This window comes from Equus przewalskii, chromosome 10 (genome assembly GCF_037783145.1).
Source record: "Equus przewalskii isolate Varuska chromosome 10, EquPr2, whole genome shotgun sequence".
Lineage (NCBI taxonomy): Eukaryota > Metazoa > Chordata > Mammalia > Perissodactyla > Equidae > Equus > Equus przewalskii.
The window spans coordinates 2,293,231-2,317,497 of record NC_091840.1 but is presented as its reverse complement, the minus strand read 5'-3'; the positions used below and the strand labels follow the sequence as shown (position 1 = coordinate 2,317,497).

The 24,267-nt window shown below is 44.0% G+C and overlaps 1 protein-coding gene across 23 annotated transcripts in view; it reads left to right on the top strand.

Annotated features, from left to right (window-relative positions):
- Positions 1 to 24,267, top strand: part of RPTOR (regulatory associated protein of MTOR complex 1) — a 404,605-nt gene that overhangs the window by 199,396 nt on the left and 180,942 nt on the right. For 10 of the 23 annotated variants that reach the window (XR_011523251.1, XM_070561350.1, XM_070561348.1 and 7 more), the window contains one exon: positions 16,634 to 16,714. The exons of the other annotated variants lie outside the window; for them this stretch is intronic. Coding sequence is in view for 9 of the 10 variants with exons in the window: in XM_070561350.1 (XP_070417451.1) it covers positions 16,634 to 16,714 (81 nt within the window). In the remaining variant the exon portion in view is untranslated. The remainder of the gene's footprint in view (positions 1 to 16,633; positions 16,715 to 24,267) is intronic. 23 annotated transcript variants of the gene reach the window in all.

The window sequence follows — 24,267 nt, the reverse complement described above, 5'->3', positions numbered from 1 at the left end:
GACGCACACTCAATTAAGATAAATATCATCATGTATTGTAATAGAGCTCCTTTAAAAAAAGTTGACATACAAAATCCTGATTTATGCTGCTAAGAAAGAGAATTGAACCAGACAGAATGGCATGGGCTATTGACTCCCTTCCCTGAACCCAGTCCTCGGGGCACCACCGGAGAGAGTAACACTGATGGGTCCTACGGTGAATCCACTTAACAACGAAGTCGGAAGCAGCCTGGAACCCTGGAGGAATGGCTGAGACCATTGCGGGTGGGGAGAGGAGGCAGGCATGGAGATGGTGGAGCAGGTGAGAACAGAGGGTACAGACAAGGGCAGGTGGGGGGCTGGGCTTCCTGGTTGTACATGTGGGTCCCCCTTACTGCCCTGGATGGGCACAGCTTGCTTTGCTGTATCTGGGGCTCAGAAAGAAGGGGGGAGGGAAGGGAAGAAAGAAGGTGTATTGCCTATCCTTTGTGGAATAGCCTGCACCTATGAAAAGCAGGAACACCATACCAGGCAGAGAAAGAAGTTAGGGTGAGGATGACAAACACGCTAAAGTGGTAAGGGAGGATACTGGAAATATGAAGAAGAAACTGGCTCTTAGGAAGAAAGGTCAGTGGGAGATATCGACCATGTAATTGATGAAATAAAGAATTTAGGAGGTGGATTAAGAAGCAGCACTATGGGCATAGCCAAAGGACAAATTTGAGGGCTGGAAAGTTGGGTCAAGGAATTCTCACCAAAGAGATAAAGATGGAAAGAAGGAGAGAAAAATGAGAGACCAGAAAGACAGTTCAAATTTGAATATCTAAGATATTGATCATGAAACATAAGTGTAAGTATAGGTATCAACATATTAGTACCACCAAAAGACTGAAAATAGAATGTATAATTTTCACATAATGAAAGAAAATTTCTCTCCAAAAGAAGTCAGAAAAAGAAAAAACAAAAGCATAGTAAATAGAAAATGTGAAATAAAATGGCGGAAATAAGTTTTGAAATAAAAATGATTATCTAACTGTAAATGAGCTGACTTCATCTCTCAAAGGACAGTGATTCTCATGTTGGATAAAAATCATCATGATATAGCAATCTCTCATCCACAGGATACATGTTTAAAATAAAATATGTGAAAGATTGAAAATGAAAGGATGGAAAAGGAGAGATATGAATCAAAAGAAAGATGGAGGGACAATTTTAATGTAAGTCAAAGCAGAATCTGAGATAAAAATTACTGAAAGGAACAGAGAAAAATGTGTTATCGTGGTGAAAAGAGTAGGAGATCAAGAAGATATTCTGCTCAGGACTCTATATGCATCTAACAATATGGCCTTGAAATATTTAAGATGATAACTGAAAGAACTAGGGATAGAAGTAGATAAGTCAGGAATGTAGATACTGAGACCCCAAGGTGATAAAATGTAAGCAAAATAGATAAGAGTTTAATAACAGGATTAATTAGCTAGATCTAACAGAGACACAGAGGACCATCTACACACCAAATATAGAATGCGTGTTATTTTTGAGCATATGTGGACCATTCACAAAAATAAACTGTGTACTAGGCTACAAAGGAAGCTTTACTAATCCCAGAGAGTCAACATCATATGAACTGTATTCTCAGACCACCATACGATAAATTTGGAACTCAGTAGCGAAAGGATAGCTTTAAAGAAGTCTGAAAACTGGGGGCTGGCCCAGTGGCGTAGTGGTTAAGTCTGCACGCTCCACTTCAGTGGCCTGGGGTTTGCTGGTTCCGATTCTGGGTGCGGACCTATGCAGCACTCATCAAGCCATGCTGTGGTGGCATCCCACGTGGAGGAATCAGAATCATTTGCAACTAGGATGCACAACTATGTACTGGGACTTTGGGGAGAAAAAAAGCAAAAAGGAAGATTGGCATCAGATGTTAGCTCAGCGCCAATCTTCCTAAAAAATAAAGTCTGAAAACTAAAACTCTTGAAAACAAAATCCTTAAAGAGGACATACTTTAAAAAAATTATGAAGTACTCAAAGCTGAATGACAGTGATAGCACAACTTTTCATATTTGTGGCATATAGCTAAAGCAGGCTAGGATTTAATACATTAGTCAGAAAACAAAGATTTAGAAGTAAAAGAAAAATCAAAATTCCCCTTAAAGAGCCAGGGCGAAAATGCAGTAAACCAAAAGAAATATGAAGAAAGGAAATCTTGAAGGTAAAGGCAGCCCTTAACTGTTCCTAGTGCCTCCACGTCCAGAGCACCTCTGGATAATTTCTCCAGAATTCCACCAATGAGGAAGAGAAATCCTAGGGCTCCAACCACTCTTCATACAAATTTTGGACCAGTACTCTCATTTTCAGTTGCTCCTTCATAGGAGCGTGGTACCTCAATTCTTTATCCTTTCTGAAGTTCTGCATTATGAGTTGGCTTACTTCTTTTTGGCTTTTCCCCATCCCGGTTTAAGGTTTCAGTTCTCTCTCTTCTGCTGAGTCATTACGACTTGTCAAACTCTTTCTTATATTTGGCTGGAACTTTTAAATTACAGTAATAAGAGTAGGTAGCATTTGTTGAGCATCATGAGTGCCGTTAACTCATTCAGCCCTTCCAACAGGCCTGTGAGGAATGGACTACCTTTAGACCTACTTTCAGGATGAGGAAATTGAGGTTGCGTGAGTTGTAACTAGTGGAGCCAGGACTCAAACTCAGTGCGCCGACCCTAGAACTGCCACTCGGAACTGCTGGTGTGCTCTGCCCATCTGCTTGGTTACCAGCTTCTCTCCTTTGCTCTCATTTTCTCCCTGGTACTCTTGGTCCATGTCTTACTCTTTTTCTTTCACTTTAGTGGAGTTATGGAGGGAGTGGCGATCCATGTGTGTATTTAATCCACCACGTTTAAATAGAGGTCATGAAGAGTTACTTAACTTGGTAAAGGCTATACCAAGCTCTTCAGCAAACGTCAAGCTTAGTGGATAAACTTGAGACGCCTTCCCTTTAAGATTGGGATTAGGCAAGGATTCTCTCTGGCACCACTGCAATGTTAGAAGTCCTAGCCATCAGTAAGACAAGGTAAATAGTAGAAGAAACATAAAAATTTGTAATTATCTGTGTACAGTGTGGATCATCTATCATATTTCATCGATTCTAGGATGCGCATTTTCACATTTGAACATGAGATCCAGTACCATCTTACAATAAATAACATGCCTGTGTAATTGGCAGCACTTTTTCTTCCTTAGTGGTACATAGAAATGCTTGCGAAAGCCCATGAGAGTATGTCCTATAACCTTTTCATTGCGCTGCTGTCTGTGAGATAACTGTTTATCACAAGGCATCATGGGTAAATCACCGTGTAAGCAGCAGGTGAAATTACTGACGTAGGTTTACATCTACCAGCAACATTGCTCTCAAAATTGTAATGGTATTTGTAGATTTGAATTAGGAAAGTCTAACATTTATGGCCTAAGCTTTCTATATGAGACCAGAAAAAGAGGAGCACGTTAGATTCTAAGTAGAAGAACATGAAGAGAAGAGCAAAAATAAAGTGGAAAATGCACCAGAAAAAGCTAGAAAACCTGTGAAATTAGGTGATAGATTTTAGAGGTTAGATAGAAAAGTTAAATAGAATTGTTTAAATTCTAGTTAAAATGGTCAGGAAAGACACAAGAAGACACAAATTACCTATATCAGAAAGGAACGAGAGAGCATCGCTACAGCTCCCACAGGTGTTTATGAAGGACTTTATGCCAATGAATTCTACATCTTAAATGAAATGGATGCAATTCAGTGAAAGACACAAATTCCTAGTTAAAAGCGTTACAGAGAAAACTGCAGGCCCGTGTATCTTGGATTTCTCAAACATTTAAGAACAAAATAATACCACACCTTATATAAACTCTTCCAGAAAACAGTGGAAGGGGGAACATTTGCTATCTCATTCTAAGCGGCTAACTACTCTGAAAATCAAAATCAAAGACTTTCCAAGAAAAACAAAAGAGAATGTGCAGACCAAGATGCCTCAAGAGCACGGGTATAAAAACTCATACAAAATATTAGCAAATGAAGTTTACCAGTAGATAGAAAGGATCAAGTGTTATGGTCAAGTAAGGTTTATCTCAGAAATGCAGGGTTGGTTTAACATGCACACATCAATAAATGTAATTCATTATATTAGCTGAATCGAGAAAAACCATGTGAGGGTTTCAATAGATCAGTAAAAAAGATTTGTCTAAATGAATGACACCCATTCATGTCAAACCAATTCAGCAAACTAGGACTAGAAGAGAACGTTCTCAAGCTCCTAAAACCTGTAGCTACCATTGTATTTAATAGTGAAAGACTAAATGTTTTCCCGAGAAGACTGGAAACAAAGCGAAGATGTTTACTCTCACTGGTACTGTTCAATATTGTACTAGAAGTCATAGTCAGTGCAATAAAGCTAGAAAAAAATTAAAAGGCATGCAAATTGGCACATGATTGTCTACATAGAAAATCATGGGGCTGGCCCTGTGGCCGAGTGGTTAAGTTTGCACGCTCCGCCTTGGCGGCCCTGGGGTTTCGCCAGTTTGGATCCCGGGCGCAGACGTGGCACCACTCATCAAACCATGCTGAGGCAGCGTCCCACATAGCACAACCAGATGCACTCACGACTAGAATATACAACTATGTACTGGGGGGCTTTTGGGAGAAGAAAAAAACGAAAAAAAGAAAATCATGAGAAGTATATAAAAACATCACTGGAACTGATAATTCATTTTAGCAAGGTTCCAGGATATAAGATCAATACCTAAAAATCAGTTGCATTTCTGTATAGTAATAACAAATAGTTGGAAGTTGAAATTTTTAAAATGTGATTTGCTGTGTCTGAAATTCTGAAATACTGGGGGATAAATGTGACAAAATATATGCAAGACCTGTGCACACAAAACTGTAAAACATTGCAGAGAAAAATGAAAGACCTAAATAAATGGAAGATTATACTGTGCTTATGGAGTGCAAAACTCAATATTTGAAAGAGTTAATTATACCCGACTTGATCTATAGATTCAGTGCAATTCCAGTAAAAAATTCCATCTTTTTTTTTTTTTTAAGAAATTAACAAGGTTATTTTAAAATTTATGTAGAAGTGCAAAGGGCCTAACCAAGACAATTTTGAAAAAGAGGCACATTGGTTTATTTCAGGACTTAACCTAAAGCTACAGTAATCAAGACTGTGCTCTTGGCATAAGGATAGCCATGTAGTTAATGGAACAGAGTGTGGAGTCCAGAAGCAGACTCACGCATGTGTGGTCAATAGATTTTGGACAAAGGTCCAAGATAATTAGATGGAGAAGGGACTGTCTTTCCAACATTGTTGAACAATCTTGCTGGAACAGCTGGCTCTCCATTCAGGAAAAACAAAAAACCCCACAAAACTCCAACCCTTATTTTACACTGTACAGAAAAATTAATTTCTGGTCTTCTACATATAAAAGATAAAACTATAAAACTTGTGGATGAAAACATAGGAGAAATTGTTCATGATTTGTTAGACATGACACAAACAGCTCAAACCATTAAAAATTGATATATTGACATTCATCAAAATTAGAAACTGCTCTTTGATAGACACTTTCAGAAAATAAAAAGACAAGCCACAAACTAGTTGAAATGATTCACAATATAGGTCTGACAAAGATCTGTATCCATTATATATAAAGACCTTTAAAAACTCACCCATGAGAAGACAATACAAATTTTAAATAAATGGCCAAATGATTGGAATCGGTGCCTTACAAAGAAGCTGTATGAATGGCTGATAGGCACATGAAAGGTGCTCATTATGTTGGCAAGAATGTCGAGCGCCTGGAACTCTGACATCACCAGTGGAAATGCAGAATAGTACAACCACTTTTGAAAACAGTGTAGCAGTTTCTAATAATCTTAAATACACACATAGCACACAACCTGCCAATTCCACTCCTGCGTATTTACCCAAGAGGAATGAAAATGTGTCCAACAAAGATGTGCACAAGAATGTCCATGGCAGCTCTCTTGATGGTATCCCAAACCTGGAAACAACCCCAGTGTCTATCCACAGGTGAATGGATAACCATTCATGGTACACCCATGAACGTATTACTACTTACCAATAAGAAGGAGCGCGCTATTGACACACACTTGAATAAACCTCAGAAACATATTGTTTGAAAGAAGATAAACACAGAAGAGTACAGTTTGTGATTTTGTGAAGTTCTCAGACTGAACCACGATGAGAGAAAGCAGACCTGGCTTGCTGGAGCCAGATATAGGGATGGGATTGATGGGAAATGGGACGAGAAACCGTTTTGGGGTGATAGGGTTTTTCTACGTGCAGATTGTGCGTTGGTTACACAGATACACATTTGTCAACTGTTTCAAACCGGAATCTTAAAATGGGTGTGTTTTATTGTATGCATATTGCACCTCATTAAGGTCGATTTAAGTGTTTTTAAATGCAAAATGTTGAGTGAAAAAATAAGAAACAGGTTTAGATTTATACTACAATACTTTTTTATAAATTAAACACAAAAAGTACAGTGTAAACTTAAGTTTACACATAGGCTTATATTAAAACATCAAAGGGCATACATACATTTACTAGATGTGGTACCTGTGGGGTGTTGAGGAGGGTTGGGGACACGGGGGAGACAGCTGAGAAGGCACACGCCCGTGCTGACGCGCCCGAATGGAGGACTGTGAGCAGCTGCCCTGGACGCCTGAGGCCTTAGGGTGCCTGCTGTGACACAGACGAGACACGCAACCCTTTGCGAGACACCTGTGTTTTAAAATCATGTCTCCTTTTATTTTTTTTAAATATCAGCTGACCATGTCAAAGTACTGTGCCAAGGCTCAATGGAATCAATAGTGATAAAAGCTAAGAAATAATGTTTACTGAATTACTCCCTAAATATTGACCAATTTGACCAAATTTTAGTCACCTAGGGCCTTTTGAAGATCAGTTTATTAACTAAGAAAAAGTATTTCTTAAAGGAAAATTTTTCAAAGGGCAGGCTGCCTTTTTATTTTTGGTTCGTGTTGGGGCTTATTTATCTCCTAGTAATTTACTATTGGCTCCCATTCTCTGTTTTCCTCCAGTGTTTATCTAACAAGAGAACCATAGAATGCATTATCTTAGATGAGATCTTGCTAGACAGTTTACTGAATGCAAGCGTCTTCAGTGAGAGTTTGAGTACATCAGTCTGTAATGTGCGTGGAAGACTCAAGGGTAGCAATCGTGAACGGAGTATTCTTTTAACCTAACAGAAGTGCTCAGAAGAGCGTAAAGATGATATGCAGTTTAGCTCACAGTGGGGCTCTTACAGCCACTGAGTTATTAATATAATTCCAGGAAATCAACTTCGGGTGAAACGGTACTCATGAAATAGCTTTCCACCTCTGCCAGCCTCATCCCTACCCGTCCCCGTCCTCCTGATTATCTTTGCCAAGGGAGGAAAGTCATTTGTCCTCTGCTGTTTTGATACTGTCTTCACTATGTTCCAAATTAGTTTTAATCCGTTTGAAATCATACCTGCAGAGCAACTAAATTACATCACATTTTATAAAACAATTGTTAACTGTTTGTGTGCCTATTTGTGTCTTTTTATTCATTCTGGGCATTTTAGTGGTCTTTGGCTCCTTGTCTGATTTGCGTGCCTAAGCACGTGCACGCGCACGCCCACGTGTGTAATCAGTAGCGTTAAGTCATGTTACTTTCAAAAATGGTTAATGCATACAGCTGCATACTTAAGAGTGGACGTTCATGACCCTTAGGGGATGAAAAAGCAGTCATTTGTTTGGTGTTGCACTGGGCAGTGCATTGCATAAACCATTTTCATTCTCATTTTACTTGTGCTAAGATGAAATTGGTGATCCCTCTTAAATAGCATCTTCCTTTGAATACCAGAACCACGTGACCACATAAAACCCATGCGGATGGTAGGGTAGTGTCTGCAGCGTTGTTTTAAAATGGTGTAAATTAAGCCATGAGGTGTCAGCCTCTTCTCTGGTTTTCTTACTTCTTGTCATTCATGCCTTGACATCCACATACTTGATTTGGAGCCGCTTAACCCGGCTGCAGAGGCCACGTGGAGGCACCACGAGGCTGGGCTTGACACCTGCCTTTAGTGACGAGAGCTGTCACCATACTCACTGGAACAGCCTGATGTTTGCTTCTTCTGAGATCGAGTTGACCGTGTGAAAGAACAGCTGTCTGGTCAGGTAGCCTCGTAAGTGTTAAATTATAAAGATTCGTGAGTCAGAGTCCCTGTCTGCCAGGAATAGCGATGCGCACACGCTTGTCAGTGCTCCTCTTGGAGAGGGACAGGAGAGCAACAGATTCCTTGTGCGTGCCTTGAGGGCAGGCAAGATCTTCACCATTGGGGGTGTCATCTGTGCTAAACCTCCTCCGATGAGTAAAGTCTCACTAAAGCGAGAAAGTGAACAAGGCATTCTGAGCAGATGGTCTGATCCCGGTCATAGGCCTGAACCCATGTTTGGGTGATGGCAAACAGTCCAGGGTGGCAGAGACCCTGAAGTCTCTGCAGGAAGGGATGGTGACCATGAAGAGGTCAATGACTGTGAAGCTCAGAGGTGGGTCTTATTCTGTAGGCAACACCTGCTTTGTGACGATAGGTGCCGTGCCAGGCCTGGGGTCTGGTCTCCAGAGCCAGTGAGGTATGTTCATCTCTACCCCCAAGGAAGGTAAAGCCTGACTCAGAAGACATGTACGTAGATCAGCAATAGGGTGACACGGTGCTGCTAGAAATGTGCACAGAATGCTTGGGCACACCGAGGAGCAGTGTCCCCAGTGTGGGCTAGGCTTGGAGTGGCCATAGCAGTGGCTCTCTGATGGACACAGAAGGCTTAGGATACCTGGGAGCTCCTAGCTGGCCTGTACTCAACCCTGCCCACCATCAGAGTGAATGGTGGCTGAGTTTGCATGTGTAACTCATAAAGGCTTTTCAGGTCATTCTGATGCCCTACTCCCATTAACAAAACAAAAATAAAGAACAGCCTAGTTAAACAAATGGGCCTGGGATGGAGAGGTGGCTTGCAGGTAGAAGAGATCTGAGGGCTGAGTAAGGAGTAAGGAGAGGCTTTGACGTAGGCACTCTGTCATGACATTTAGCTAAGTCCAGAGGAAAGAAAGGATGGGAGCCATACGAAGGTGGGTTCTTGGTTGATGGTGGGAGTTTTCTGTTGTCGTAGTCGTCAGTTGGTTTTAGGCATGAGAGGCTTACACAGGTGTGTGTGATGAGAGGAAAGCACTTCAGAGGGAGAGCTTGACGCCTTCAAGAGAAATTATTTCAGTGGGATTCATTACGTGGCTTTGATGCAGTTGAGGTTACTCACAGAGAGCATGTAAGTCGAGAAGAGGGCCAAGAATACAACACTGGGAGAGCGCACCCAGAGTGGGGGAAGGAGCCAGCCGGAGAGAATGAGAGCAGAGGGAAGGCGGGTGTTCAGACGGGAGAGCGTAACTGGTCGCTTAAATATCTCAGAAGCTCTCAGAAGTTGAGGATTGGGAGAGGGCATTTGAATTGACAGTTAGGAGGTCATTGGTCACCTCTGACAGTTCCAGAAGAGCTGTGCGAGCAGCGCTCAGAATGCAGCGATCGACTCCAGGAAGGAGAGGTGACACATACGTATGTACCACTCTGACGGGAGCTCAGTGCTAAAGCGGGAGAGAATCAGACGTTCTCTTTAGGGGGAAGATGTGAGATTTAAGGAAAGGCGGGGTTGGTTTAAGTTAGATGCTTTTTATGAGTTCTCGTTTTTAATAGGCAAACGTGTAGACTGGAAGGTTGGTATCTTGTGGAGACGAAACGTGAAGAGAGGAAGCAACTGAGGAGGGTAAGTCAGAACCATGGGTTTAAGGCCTTAAGAGCAGGGCACTTTTCCTCTTAGAAGAATGCAGACAAGCTTTGAAATGGAAGACGATGCCGTGAGAGTTCATGGTGGTGGCCTAGGTAAGGCAGGTAGTCTGCTGAAATGGCATGGGGCGGTGGGAGAGGGAGGCCTTTGAGGAGGTGAGTGGGATGAGATGGTCCCTCACAGAGACTGGGCAGCAGTGAGCATCTGCTTGGATCTTGAAGCCCCAGGTGTATTGTGAAGCCAGTCGGCGGAGTCACATGATTCGCTGGGAGCGATGCACAAGTAGAGTAAGTTTAGGGACCCAAACAAACAAAAGCCAGATGTTTGGGGTATTCCGTGGGTGACAGTTGGTCAGAGGGTAAAGAAATTATGGACTTTGGTGAGAGTGTCATTGGAGTGGTTGAGGGGGGTTTTAGACTGAATTGGGCTGGGAGAGACAAGCCAAGGGGGATCCATTGGTTTGGAATCCAGAAGAAGCCAAGGATTGGAGGTAAGGATGAGATGGGGTGGGGGCATGGAAGATGAAATTGAGGTGAGAGAAATTCAAGATCTTGGGGGTAGAAGAGTTCTAAGATTAGGATGTGGCTGCCCTTGTACATGGGTTTTGGGGTCATTGGAATGAGTCCTACGAAGGGAAAAGGAAGGAACTGTGTTAGATGGGTCCTTGATGTGGGTGTTAAATTCAAGAAGGATGATGATGGGACACTGAATGGAGAGGAAGTAAATGAGCCAGACTCTAGACAGACTCTATGACAGCGACTTGGAAGGAGGGAGGTGGATAGTAAAACTGAGCAGAGGACGGTAGTATGATGGGTGGCATGGGCTCAAAGGAGGCGATTATTTTTTAAAAAGAAAAAGAAGTTGAAAACCTATGTTAGAAGTGGCAGTAGGAAGCCCTGCCTACTACTCCTGAAGTATCGGGAGAGCTTGAGAAAAGTCGTGTCGCTAGGAAAGGGAAGCCAGGGTGCAGTCAGACACTGGAGAGAGTTCTCGGCGGGTAGGGAACATGAACAGCTGTGGAAGGATTGTGAAGAGCAGTCACAATGCTCGAAGAAGCACTGAGGGGCAGGCCCGGCGTGCACAGGAGGAGGGTATGGGAGAGCACTGCTGGTCACAGGGGCTAGTTCTGGGTCCAGGGATGAGGCGGCCCCCTTAGGAGACCTATAGAAGCTTCTGGAGAAGTTGACAGTCAAAGCTGCAGAGTCTGCCTTCCCCAGCCAGGGAGGCTGGTAGAGCTGCTGCTGGGCCAGCAGAACCAGGGAAGGCCCCGTCTCCAGGGCATGAGCAGGACTGCCTTGTGGATGAGGCGGGGCAGGCTGGGGATGTCGTCAAGTACCCTCACCATGCTGTCTCTTGTGTTCTTCACATGGGTTTGTAACTCTTTAACAGTACATGTTTGGTGCAAATATTTTAAGTTTTTGCTAAAATTAATTATAAAATTAGGGATCAGATTTTTCGATCATTGCTGTCTTTATTTGAGGATAACATCTCATCAGTTGTGAATACAGCCTATTTCCTATTATTCAGGAAGGCATGCTGCGGTGCACTGTTGGTACAAAGCTCTTAGAGGTCTGGACTCCCCACAGGAAGATGTTCGAAACATGGTTTATTCGCTTCCCTCTCGGATGAGTCCAGACAGGGCTTCGGGTTGTCTTGAGCGTTATACACAGTGTCAGGCAAGAAAATACTCCCTTATCACCTGTCTCTATTAATTTCATTCCCGTTTGCTCCCCTTTTTCTCCAAAAAAAAATAAGTAAAAAGAGAAAGAAAAGGAGCCTGTGGAGTCGAGGGAGAGGAGACCACAGGTGTAAAGCAGTGGGAACAGCCTCTGGAAGACGGGATGGACGTGGCCGCCTGCTGTAATGTGCAACACGAGAGAATTTTCCCTGTGGAATCTGTGCGGGTCGGCCATCTCTAGTCACTCAGGGAGAGCAGGGCATGGGAGCACGACCCAGCAGAGAAGCGATTCCCCCAACTTTCACTTCCAAGTGGATAGATGCGAAGAGCCGAGAGGTCATAGTTCCCCCTTGCTGCAGAACCAAACTTACTAGACCTGCATTTGACATGCTACTGTGTGCCTCCAGCTGACTAAGTCAGTACAAGTCTTTGTCTTTGACTTTGCTCCCTAATATCACATCCCAAACCTGGATAATCCCCGGTTCTCTGAAGCCCTCATTGGAATGGGCAGCCCTTGGAATGCTGCAGTCTCAGATTTCCCGGTGCTGGGTTGACACCGCTCATGGAGTGACTGCTTGTGGACCTCACTGTGACCAGAGGGACACTCGGCAGGCACTCAGCTGCATTCCTTTGCCATTCCCTGCCCCTTCCCGAGGTGCCCTGTTTCCCTTCACTGGCTGTCAGGACCTAGCCCAAATGTCGGTCCCCATCTGAGCTTCCCCTCCAGCCCTCCTCCTCGGCCGCCTTTGTCCTTCTGCTTTAGGGCTTCAGCTGGCCACAGTGCGTGAGTGCTCATCAGAAGGCAAGGGACCTCATTTTGTTTCCTCCAAGGCACCCAGCTCTAGCACTGTGACTGTGTATAGCAGAATGTTCTAGAAGTCATTATTAAATAAGTGAGCAAAAATTTTTTCTTAAGAGGAAACTACTATTTTATTTCATTTTTATTATGTACCAGGTACAAATTAAGACTTCTTGTTTTTTTTAATGTCAGTAATTCCAATTTTATAGGTATCTTAGCCTCATTCTGTAAATGAAGAAAACGAGATGTAAAGAAGTTAAATAACTCCCCGAGACCAGTACAGTTCGCAAGTGGCAAAGCTTCAGTTGGAACCCAGGCTTTCCCGACTTGGGTGCTGTGTGCTTTGTTACCATTCTGCCGCTTAGTAATTACCCCTTACTTGCCGTAATAAATGCAGGTCTTCTGAAATGACACGTTCTCAAAGAGTGGAAAGCCCTCATCATGGGATACCGGGAGACACGGAGAGCGCTCCACAGGTCTCTCATGTTAGAGAAGGCAGCACCCGGGTGGGGCATGTGGCCAAATCGGTGACGCTCGGCAGCACTCCTCCCACACCACACTCAGCACAGGCAGCCATGGATGCCATTTATTGCTCTGGACATTGGGGCTTCACCTGCAATTTGTCACCAAAACCCTCTGAGGGATTCTGTTAGAGTTGCAGCCTGTGGGGATTTTTCTGTTAGCACAGCAACTCTGCAAAATGTAATAGAATGCCGCAGTTGCAACTAAATTCTGCTGTGGTAAATAGTGTCTTCTGGCAGTAGGTTTTAATATCTGAGGTGGTTGTTGAGGCAGTATATTCTGTGAGTGCATGGAAAAGCAGTCATTTAAAATGTCTCTTCTTTTTATGGGTCAGTTTTTCTTGTTCTTTCTCACTCCCTTGCCGATTGTTGAGTTTGAAGTTTGTTGGGAAGGACCTCCCTTTGTTTTGATTTATGCCGGTACTTTGCTCTGAGGCATGCCACTGGAGGCGTTTCCCACACCGAGGATGTTGTTGGAGCGGTAGCTGATGCCTGGCCTGGAGGCTGGTTCCACGCCGAGCTTCTGCAGCCCTCCATTCTCAGCTGGTCGCTGCTAAATGTCGTTTGGTGTTGCTTCCTCTGGCACAGGTCTCCCCTCCTAGCGGTGCTCTGAACAGACCAACAGGACAGATATGTTGCCCGTCCGGGACATGTTGTCATTGTGGGGCTGCCAGTAAGTCATTCTTTCTGGAAGATGCAAGCCGGGCAGCGGCGTGTGTGTTGTTGCACAGCAGCGCTTTCTTCAGACGGGTTGACTTGGCCAGGTCCCCTCCAAACAGCTCTGGCTGCGGTGGCTCTGTCCTCTCCTGCCACACCAGACCATGGCGACGGGCCGCGGCTGCACGCTCTGTCGGCCGGCACGGTGCCGGGACGGGCTCTGCTCAGGCTCTGATTCACACCTGCCCCAGCACCTTCCTGCCTCTCCGTTCAAAGGAGCACGGACTGTCAGGTTTATTAGAAACACCTCAAGTTTTTAAAAGGCTTTTATCCTGTTGGTGTAACTTGAGGACACCATGATATCCTGAGAAACCGGGGGCTCTGGCCATCTGAAAACCATTCTGGTCCCGTCCATCCTGTTAGCGAGCGGCATCTCTAGTTCTCAGTGTTCTGACGTAGGATAATAACATTCTCCCTTTCTTGTGTTGGAGATGACAAGTGAAGCTGTCTGCGAAAGTGCTTCTGAAGTGGAAACTGCAATATAAATGTAGACCTTTATAATATTAATTGTAGAATGCTTTGTGATTTACAGAGTACTTTCCCATATGGCTTCACATTTGCTTTCACTAATAACCCTAGGACTAGTCAAAGCTGGCGTGATGCATAAAACATCACTGTGTTATTGATAAGGACCCAGATGCTCAGCGTGCGGCTGCCCAGGCTTACAGCTTAATTTATAGCAGAGCGAATGGAAACCTGGCTCTTCTGAGCGCAAACCCTGTCTTCTTTTCACCAGTCCATGCTGCCTGCTGTATACGTGTGAACTGATGTTGCTACATGGCATCATTTTAATGGACGCTGTTCCACAGCTCACAGGAGAAGCAGCTTTCCTTTGGGGACATTACAGACCTTCCAGTACCTGGCAGAACGGTGTGATGCCCTTGTGAAGCTGTGTGACATGGCGTTTGCGTTGACTCGGTCCTGCACTATTTACTAAAGTCTTCCCATTTGCAGGGAACTGTAAGGTCCCACAAAGAAATGAAAGAGGACTCAGACACAGTGTCTGTCCTCCAACGTGTAGAATGCCCCTCCTCTTCCCCTCTGGGAGGAAGGTTTCCAGGTCATTAGGTTGCTTCCTTCAACATTCAGCCTTCCTGCCCTGGTCCTCTGTGAGGGTCACCCTGTGCATGTGCTCACACTTGCTCGTGGGCTCGGTGCCGTCCCTCTCTTGCTGTGTGCACCCCCAGGGTGCAACCTGCCCCTCAGCTCTGCCTGGCAGCAGGTCTGGGCCTCTCCCTCCACTCAGCCACCACCTGAGCCGGGAGCCTGGTGACATCCAGCCGCCTACTCGGGTCCCCAACTGGGGGATATGTTTCCCTGCAGAGTAGGAAATGGAAAAGCCTTTTTTGCAAGCTGCTTGTTATCTTCTCTTGTTTTCAGCCGTTTTCTGTGTTTCAGAGTCTTTCCTTTTTTAGTTTTCCTTCACTTGTTCATAGTCTTCTCTTCTCTTTCCCTTGCTTAGGCCCCTGGAGTTGTTTCTCTTTCCTGCCTCTTCAGGGGGTGCTTGAGAATGTGGAAAGCAGTGAAGGTACAGCAGAAGCAGGGGCCAGAGTGGGCCCTGCTTTTATGACTAAACACTGAATTCACTTTCAACCCCGCAATGTTAGGCTTATAATTGACCCGTCAAGCATGCAGGGCACCAGGTTCAGAGCGAAAAAAGGCACAAGCCCCGGTGTTTGCTCTTCAAACCGAATGACCCAGAAAGACACGTCATTGTAAGAGCACTAGATTGAGACTCTGTTTTCTTTTAATTTATTGTACAAACCATATTGTACTAGTAAACAATGAGAAGGAAGAAATGAAAGAAAAACCACCCATAATTCCACCCACTAAGAAGTCAGCTGTTTTTGGTTCTCCACATTCCTTTAGACTCTTTTTCCACATATGCACATAACATTACTTAGTTGGAATTATATATATTTTGCATTTTATTTTTAAATTTTAAGATTATCATTTTATATTGTTACCTGCATTTTATTTTCAAATTTAATATTCCATCCCATTTATACACAATATTACTTAAAGCATTTCCCTGTTCTTATAAAATTAAAGTGTTTGCAGGCTTTTTTTTTTTTCCTGTACATCTTTCCAATGCGTCATAGAACTTTTCCTTAGTTTGGATTATTTCTTGGTATATCTTTCCAGGAATGGGATCAGTAAGTCAAAGTGTATAGCTTGTGATATCAGTTGCCAAACTTCTTTAACAAAAAGTTGCTCTAATTTACACTGTCCCAATCACACATCTATGAAAGTATCATTTTCAACACAACTTTATTTATTTTCAGAGGCAGATATTCTGTGGGTCCAGTAAATCACTGTGAGAAAGGATTAGTATTACAAGTCAGCTTATGAAGACGGCATCATCTGCCACCAGAGTGATGGGAGGTCCACAGTGACATCTGGACCAAATCTGGTGGACTCGAGTGCTGAGTTATTGATTACAAAGTAAAGCGGTGATCTGTCTGGTAAGCCGTGACAAAAAGTTCTTTTGGACAGCATCACTCTAAGTTATTAATCACACATTATTAAGAAATTCTAAATTGTATATATCAATTTCGTGTTATTTCCAAATTCGCTTATAATCATTTTTAATACAGTGGAAAACCATTAAAAACTTGAGTATACAAACAGGTCTAGGACAAAAACGTTTTTCTGACATTCTTGCAAAGACATAATTTGTTTTACTGTTTGTTCTTGTATTCAGAGTGAGGAGGCGGCCTGGAGAAGTGTGTGTGCGGCTGATGTAAAAGTAACCTCACCTGACTGACTGACTAACTACCAGTAAGGACTCCGTCCCCTAACCATTCAGGCCACATTACACGTCCCTGTAGAGTAGGTCAGGCAGGATTGAGGACAGGGCTTGTCCATAGGCTCCGCAGGTATCGTGACAGCACCGGAAGGCTCCAGGTCCGTTTCTGATCTTGTCAGAGCTCACAACGTCATATAGTGGCCCTTGTCCCATTACTTTGCTGTCCTTAAGGAGAAGAATTTATTGAAGGGACTCGAGTTACATGGAGCCTTTACAGTATGACTCTGATGCTTCTCCACAGTCAGACACCCGAACAGCAGCCTGCTCTGCCTCCACATCGCGAGTCTGTCTGGCCATCGGCGGAGCGAGATGCCCCTGGGAGGTAACCATCCCTTTCTTCTCTGGACTCAACAGGCTTTCTCTCCATTACCTTCTCAGATCCTAGTGCCCTGAAAGTTGGGAAACTTAGAGTCCTTTCATTTTTACTTAACTTTCTGACTAGGTAAATTATGAAAAGCCATTTTTTTTTTTCCTTGCCATTTGAAAATTGAGATAAAATTCACACAACATAAATTCACTATTTGAACCATTTTAAAATGTAAACTTTAGTGTTTTTTATTATCACAGTGTTGTGCAACCATCACCACTATCTAATTCCACAATATTTTCGTCACCCCAAAAGAAACCACGTACCCATTGGCAGTCACTCCCCATTTTCCACCTCTCTCACCTCTGACAACTGCCGATCTACTATCTGTCTCTATGAATTTGCCTATTCTGGACATTTCATATCCATGGAATCAGACAGAGCCTTTTGTGTCTGCCTTCTTTCACTCAGCATAATATTTTCCAGGCTCACTCGTGCTGTTGCTTGTATCGGCGCTTCGTTGCCTTTTATGTCTGGGTAGTGTTCCACTGTGCGGCTACATCACATTTGTTTATCCATTCATCTGTTGATGGACACTTGAGTTGTTTCCACCTTTTGGCGAGAATGAATAGTGCTGCTGTCAGTATTCACATAGACATTTATGTGTCGACAGCTGTTTTCAGTTCTCTTGGGTATACCTAGGAATGGAATTTCTGGGTCACATGGTAACTCTATGTTTAACTTTTTGAGGGACTCCAAACTGTTTTCCACAGTGGTTACACCATTTTGCATGCCCACCAGCAAAGCATAAGGGTTCCATTTTCTCCATATCCTTTATATCACTTATTATCCATCTGTTCAAATCCTTTGCTTATTTTTTAATTGTGTTGTTTGTCTTTTTCCTTTGTTGAGTCATAAGAGCTTTTTATATATCCTAGATACTAGACCCATATCAGATAAATGATTTGCAAATCATAGTTGCAAATATTTTCTCCCATTCTGTGAGTTGTCTTTTCACTTTCTTGATAGTGTCCTTAGTTGTAGGAAAAGTTTTCATTTTGATGAAATTCATTTTATCTATTTTTTTCTTATTGCTTATACTTTTGATGTCGTATTTAAGAAACTATTGCCTAATCCAAGATCATAAAAATTTATACACCTATATTTCCTTCTAAGACTTTATAGTTCTAGCTATTACATTTAGGTCTTTGATCCATTTTTGCGTTAATTTTTGTGAATGGCATGATGAAGTCTTAAGAGAACCATACCTTGGACTTTGATCTTTTACCTTGAGAATGTCTCCTACAGGAATGACAGATGTGTTACTGGAATGACTTTGGAATTGTGTAAAGCAAAGGTGAATCCTGGAGGTTGAAGAGCTCTTTGCTTAGTGTGGTTCTGTGTAAGGCAACATTTGATAGACTGCAGCTGGGGTTCCTTTATTGTGGGGAATTTAAAACATTAATTCATTATGCCCCTTATCACACTGAGGAAAGACAAAACCTGAGACCACTGGTACCTCCTCCATAAATGTTTGCAGTTTTAATTATGATGAGTATATAATAACTCTAAAAAATATATTTTCTTTTATGGATTAATCAAATTACCAACATAGCTTTGAAACCACACAGAATCACATTTTTTCTGTGGCACAGGATATCAGGGCCAGCCACTTCTCGGCTTCTTATATTGGGAACAGCTATTAGGATCCTGTTTTTAATGGCAGGTGAAAATTGGTGTCAGAGAGAAAATCACCCTTCTTTAGGTGGATTTTTTGGATTCTTCCTAAGGGAACCAGAGACCCAGACCCAAGAAAGAGGAAAATCGCAGGACTTTGTCTGCTGGGTGCCTCTTGGGAGTCGTGATTTACCCACCTTGTTCAAAAGTAGCAGTTTAAAAAGTGCAAAGAGGGGCCAGCTGGTGGCGTAGTGGTTAAGTTCACGTGCTCCACTTTGGCAGCCTGGGGTTCACAGGTTCAGATCCTGGGCGCAGACCAATACACCACTCATCAAGCCATGCTGTGGCAGCATCCCACATATAAAGTAGAGAAAGATGGGCACAGATGTTAGCTCAGGGCCAATCTTCCTCACCAAAAAATAAATAAATAAATAAAGTGCAAAGAAATCTTTTTAGTGTTTTTCCTTCTTCTCTTTTAATGTTATGGTGTTTTTTCTTCATCGCATACTGTAAACAACGATAAAAGAATGTTCACTCAGGATTAGGATGGTAAAATCGCAGGACTGGAGGGAGGACAAAAGCACTAACTGAACCTGAAATGCGTGCGACCCACAAGGCAGATGAACACGCTGCTCTTTGTTGGCCTAAGGAAGAACCAAACTGGTGTGCCGACTTCAGATCGGCCACTGTCAAAAGCTTGGACCATATTCTTGTTCTTTAGTGCAAAAACAAGCCTTACGCTGGCACCTGCCGCATCACGGGAGAAGGAGTGCCATGAGTTCGTGCACAGGTTCAGTGACAGGCTGTGACACACTCCATCGCGCTACCCCACCTCCGCACAGATCACAACCTGAACGACCTCGTCAGACTAGGCATAGCAGGCAGAACTCTTGTTTGCATGGGTGTGTTGTGGTAAACTCGCTTTCCATGCACAGATATAAAATTCTTCCCCTAAAAATACCAAAATTATCCACAAAAGTAAGTGACGATAAATCACAGGACACCATTGCGGTCCTCAAGGCATGTGATGTCTCGTTGAGGCACCTGTCCAGGTAAACAGGCACTTTTGTGTCCCGTGATGAGTGGGACCTGCATGGCTTTCTGGCAGCGCTGACGAGCGAGACCTGGGGTCAATGAGGGACACCTTGGAGGGGCAGCATCTCTATCTACACGTTCCTCTTCAATGCTCGTGCACACTTGGCTAATAGGAGCAGGGGGTAAAACTCAGATGCCGTTGGGGTTTTCCTGTGTAAACAAAGAAATGTGAAATTCTGTGTGCTCAGAGACTGCCCCTTCCTGACAGTGGGGTTCACCTGCTTCTGGGGGCTGCAGGAGCAGGTTTGGAGAGCGTCCCAGTGGAGGATAGTGCCGTGAGGCTGTGGCCTAATGTCTAAACCGTGAACCAGGAGCATGAGTAGATAAAATCAGCAAGAGTGACAAAATGAACACCCTCGCGGCCTGTTTCCAAGCTTCCTGCATCAGTTAGTAGTACAAGGACAAACTGTGTATCAAGCATGTTGAGGAACACGATTTACATTTAAAAGGTAATTGGAAAATCAGTGGGAATTCGCTTGTTTGCTACCAGATGGCCCAGAGGTCGCTCAGTTTCTTGACAGTGCGCTTCCTCAGCCCCACCCCATGGGGACTTTTTTCTGGTGATTCTAATGCTATAAGAACCTGGAAAAGCTGATGGACTATCTGGACGTCATTTCCTCTACTTGACTGATAGTGCTGCAGTTCTCGTCTGCTAACCTGCTCTCTTGTGGAAGTTTCTCGTGCCTCTGGCTTGGTTTCCCCCACCGGGTCCTCAGGACCAGCAATGTTATCTTCATGTCCATCTGCTTCTGTTAAGTTAATGGGCACAGAGTCACGGTTCCTCAAGCAGCTAAAGGATCTGGTACTTATCAATCTACTTCACAAGAAATTTAAATCATGTTGGTGCTATTAATGTTTGGAAACATATTTTGGGGGCGTTATTTTCCTTAAGTGTGCTCGGAGACACGAGTGAAGAAAAGCATACAGGGGGAACTTAGATGTTAGAAGGGAGGAGGATGTGTACAAAATCAGTTTAACTTTAACTGTGAGACATGAAAACCACTAAGATTGAAATCCTAAGGAAGACAACTGCGTAGATTGTGGTTTCTAGCCCGGGTCCTGCACTTGTGCAGCCCAGCACCCAGCCGTTTAGACCAGCTGGCACGTCAGCCGTGAAGAAAGAGACTCGGGACATGGTGTACCTGGAAGGCTCTTAGCAAAGGTGGATGACAGCATGTTGGACCAGAACTGTTGTCTGAGATATTCACACTTTTCATTCCCTTGCTCTTTCTGCTGCTTCTCTGTTGTCTTTATTTTACACGTTAGAAAGGAACATGCAAACGCTTCCTGTCAGTTGGCTCCTGAGCTCATCGCTGCATCCCTTGCTCTGCCCCCTGCTCCCACCTCACTTGCACAGCTAGGTGACTCTCTTTTTATAAGCTTTCGTCTTGCCATTCTTTTCTTTTCTTCTTGCTCTCCCCGATTGAGTTTGAGATGATGCATTGAACACGTTCTCTTAGTTGTCAAGAGGAATACAGTTGTACGTTATTTTGAGTTTGAGTTCTGTTGCCTTAGCCCATGTGGGAATGCTGTGGCACATGGGTCCAGAGGAGGCGCTCTTGCTCAGCCACGCAACTGGCTAGGTAATTTCAGACCCTCTGAACCTCTGCTTTCTCCTCTGTGAAATAGCAGTAAGAAGAGCAAATGTGGGCCGGCCCGGTGGCACAGTGGTTAAGTGTGCACGTTGCTCTTCGGCAGCCCGGGGTTCACTGGTTTGGATCCCGGCTGTGGACATGGCACCACTTGGCAAGCCATGCTGTGGCAGGTGTCCCACATATGAAGTAGAGGAAGATGGGCATGGATGTTAGCTCAGGGCCAGTCTTCCTCAGCGAAAAGAGGAGGATTGGCCGCAGTTAGCTCAGGGCTAATCTTCCTCAAAAAAAGAAAAGAACAGCAAATGTATAAACTGTCTGGCTACAGGACATACTTAATAATGATGCTGTCCCAGTCTTAATCTTCCTTGAATCCTTAGGAGACACTGCTGGGTAGACTGAGTGAGGAGGAGCAGAGAGAACCTAGGCAATGGAGGGGTGCGTGTTTCCACTTATCTTCAGTTGCCTTGTCTCAGGGTCAGCTCATGGCTTCCACCCTGAACAGCAAACCCTTTTCCTGGTCTCCTGTTGTGCCCTTCCTCCTGGAAGTGATTTAGGAATTAAACCTGCTGCTGCTGAGAAGTAACTGAGTCAAAGAATGCAAATTTCTTAATAGGAAGAACTTTCCAGGTTCAAAACACATGGAAGTTATTCATAAGAGCCTCCTTTTTGTGGATATTTTTAAGAGCAAATTTTGCCGTGCGTTCTCTCAAGTGGGAGCTCAGCAGCCACTGAGAAGTTTGGCATTCTCCATGAGACCTGGAGTGCGACCTCGCCTGAGAATGAGATCTGGTAATTAATTCTAAACTGACTGGGCTTGGACAACCCGACTGACTAGAGTCCTGAGCCAACTCTCAGCTTCCAGGAGCCTCCTTATAGGGACAAGACTTGGTGTAGGAAGGAAAGAGAAATTAATGCCTGCTTTGTTCCAGTAAAGCCTCGGTAATGCACGGGAGGGGTTTTCGTTTGTGTCCTTCAATTGCAGGAGGAGCTGTGATACTGCATAGCTTATCTTGGTCTCCAGTCCTGTTTAAAATTCCTACAGTCGATTTTGCCTTCACTTGTATTTTGGAGTAAAGTCAGGGCTTGGCTTGGGGCCGCCAGACGTGCAGGGAATTCAGAGTTCTGCAGTGACATCAGTTTCGGTTCCCTGTAATAGGGACTGACTGACTGAAGTGACCCAAGCGGGTCGGCTGTGTCGCTCTCAAGCACTGCTGCTCTCTGCGTATCATAGGCTTGTGTTTTTAAATAGGGTCAGCTCTTCTGAAGTTGTCACCTGAATGGTGAGTGGTAAGGAATTTGGTGCTGCTGCGGCACCCTCCTGTCACTCACTGAGGCAGGTGGCGGCCTCTTGTTGGCCTGTACTTCCTCTATCCTGGTGGACACAGGCATGAATTGACACGAGAGTGAACTTCAGGCTGTAGAGGAAGGATGAGGGTCAAGGGCATAGCTTCTTAATACAAAAGGAGTAAATCAGACAAGAAAAATATCATAAGAATAAACATAGTAGAAGATTGTGATTTAAGTGTTTGGTTCTTTAAAAGGAGCACTTAATTTTTAACTTCATAGAATGCCACAAGGCCATCGTACATCCAGACAAGGATGGATGAGAGCCTGTCTACTGTGTGTGAAAATAAATAGGTGCATTTATTAGGAAACGTTCCCTTTCAGCCATTCAGCACTGTTTTTCCTATGCTAGAGCACCTTGGTCCTCAAGCGTCGCAGCCTCTGCCACCCTGCAGCCATTCGCAGCACTATCAGCAGGTTTTGAATGGCACAAGAAGATGCCTACTAACTTAGAGCTGCGCAGCCAGGGCTCTTGAGGAGTCACCGGGTAGGGGGATCAGAGCTCTGTGTGTGTGTCACGTGCAAAATCCCTGTCCCCTGTGGCTGCCTCCTTCCTGGCTCAGCTTGGCTTCCTCCAGGCAGGTTTAGTATTTGTTCACTTCTCATCTTTGTCAGAAGGTAGTGTAAACACAGTCCTTGTTATTTTTAGTTTATTAGGTAAAAACCTTAGGATTTGAATCAGACTGAGGAGCCTGGAGAATCTGAAGTTGTCCTGAGCAATTCTAAGTTCACAAGGTGGCGTTGCGTGGAAGCGGGTGCCGGAACGGTTGGGAAGAACCCCTCTGAGGCTTGTTGTATGTGTGTTTCTCTTTCCTTTGCTGGAGAGTCACCTCCATGGAAGAAATATGCCTTTTTACAAAAGACTGTTGGTTTTCTGCTTTTGCAAACCGATTCAGTGGCCTCTCTGTCAGCACCAACTGTTAATGATCACAGGGATGAGCCTGGCGGGCAGGGAGGCCCGGAGCCCCCCCTTTAAATCTTGGCAGTCTTCAGATGTAGAAACAAACTGCTGACGTTTTTGAAAATTAGGTCTTTCCCTTGAATGTTTTCCTGACCTCGGCTCATCAGTGTAGGAATGTCTGTATTGACTCTCTCTCTTTGTTTACTTTTTATTATTGTAGGACAATTTTCAGCCATTCTACATAACAGTTGAAGGAATAATCAAATGAACCCCTCATGTACTCTTCACCCAACTTTTATAGTTGTTATTTGCTGTGTTGTTTTGTTTTTCTGGCTGTTTTTAGTAAATTACAGACATTATGATGTTTACTACCAAATATTTAAATATCTATTTCTTTTTTTTAAAGACATTTTCCTTATAACCACAATTGTCTTGACTTTTTAATCTCTTCTGAACTAAAATGCCAGAACCCTTGCAAAGTTAGCACTGTTCCCTTGAAAGTTGTTTGCTGTGCCCTGCGGCTCATTTACCCTGCAGGTGCTTACCGGCCCCTGGGACACCCGCCCGTCTCTGGCAGCGGGGCTGTAGCCCAGAGCAGTACATACAGGGCAGCACCTTTGTTGTGTGGAAGCAAGCTCGGATGAGGTGCTGGTCTGAATTTCTCTGACTAGTGAAATCATTAGTTCTTGTTTTAGCTGGCTGGCTTCTGAAGCACAGAGGGCAACCCTGAGACAGCAGACCCCTGAACGTCATTTGTGTCTTGTCCTGCCTGCTGGGCGGGAAGCTCCTAAAGAGACTAAGCTGTTCTGTACATTTACAGCAGCAGCTGTTGACAGCTTCTACATTAGGAAAGTGTCGTCTTCTACTTTCTTTTCTAGTAATACCAAATGGCACACTTTTTAATTGAGTTACACATTCCAGATGATTATGCGCTAGTTTCATATGGGGTTTTTTGC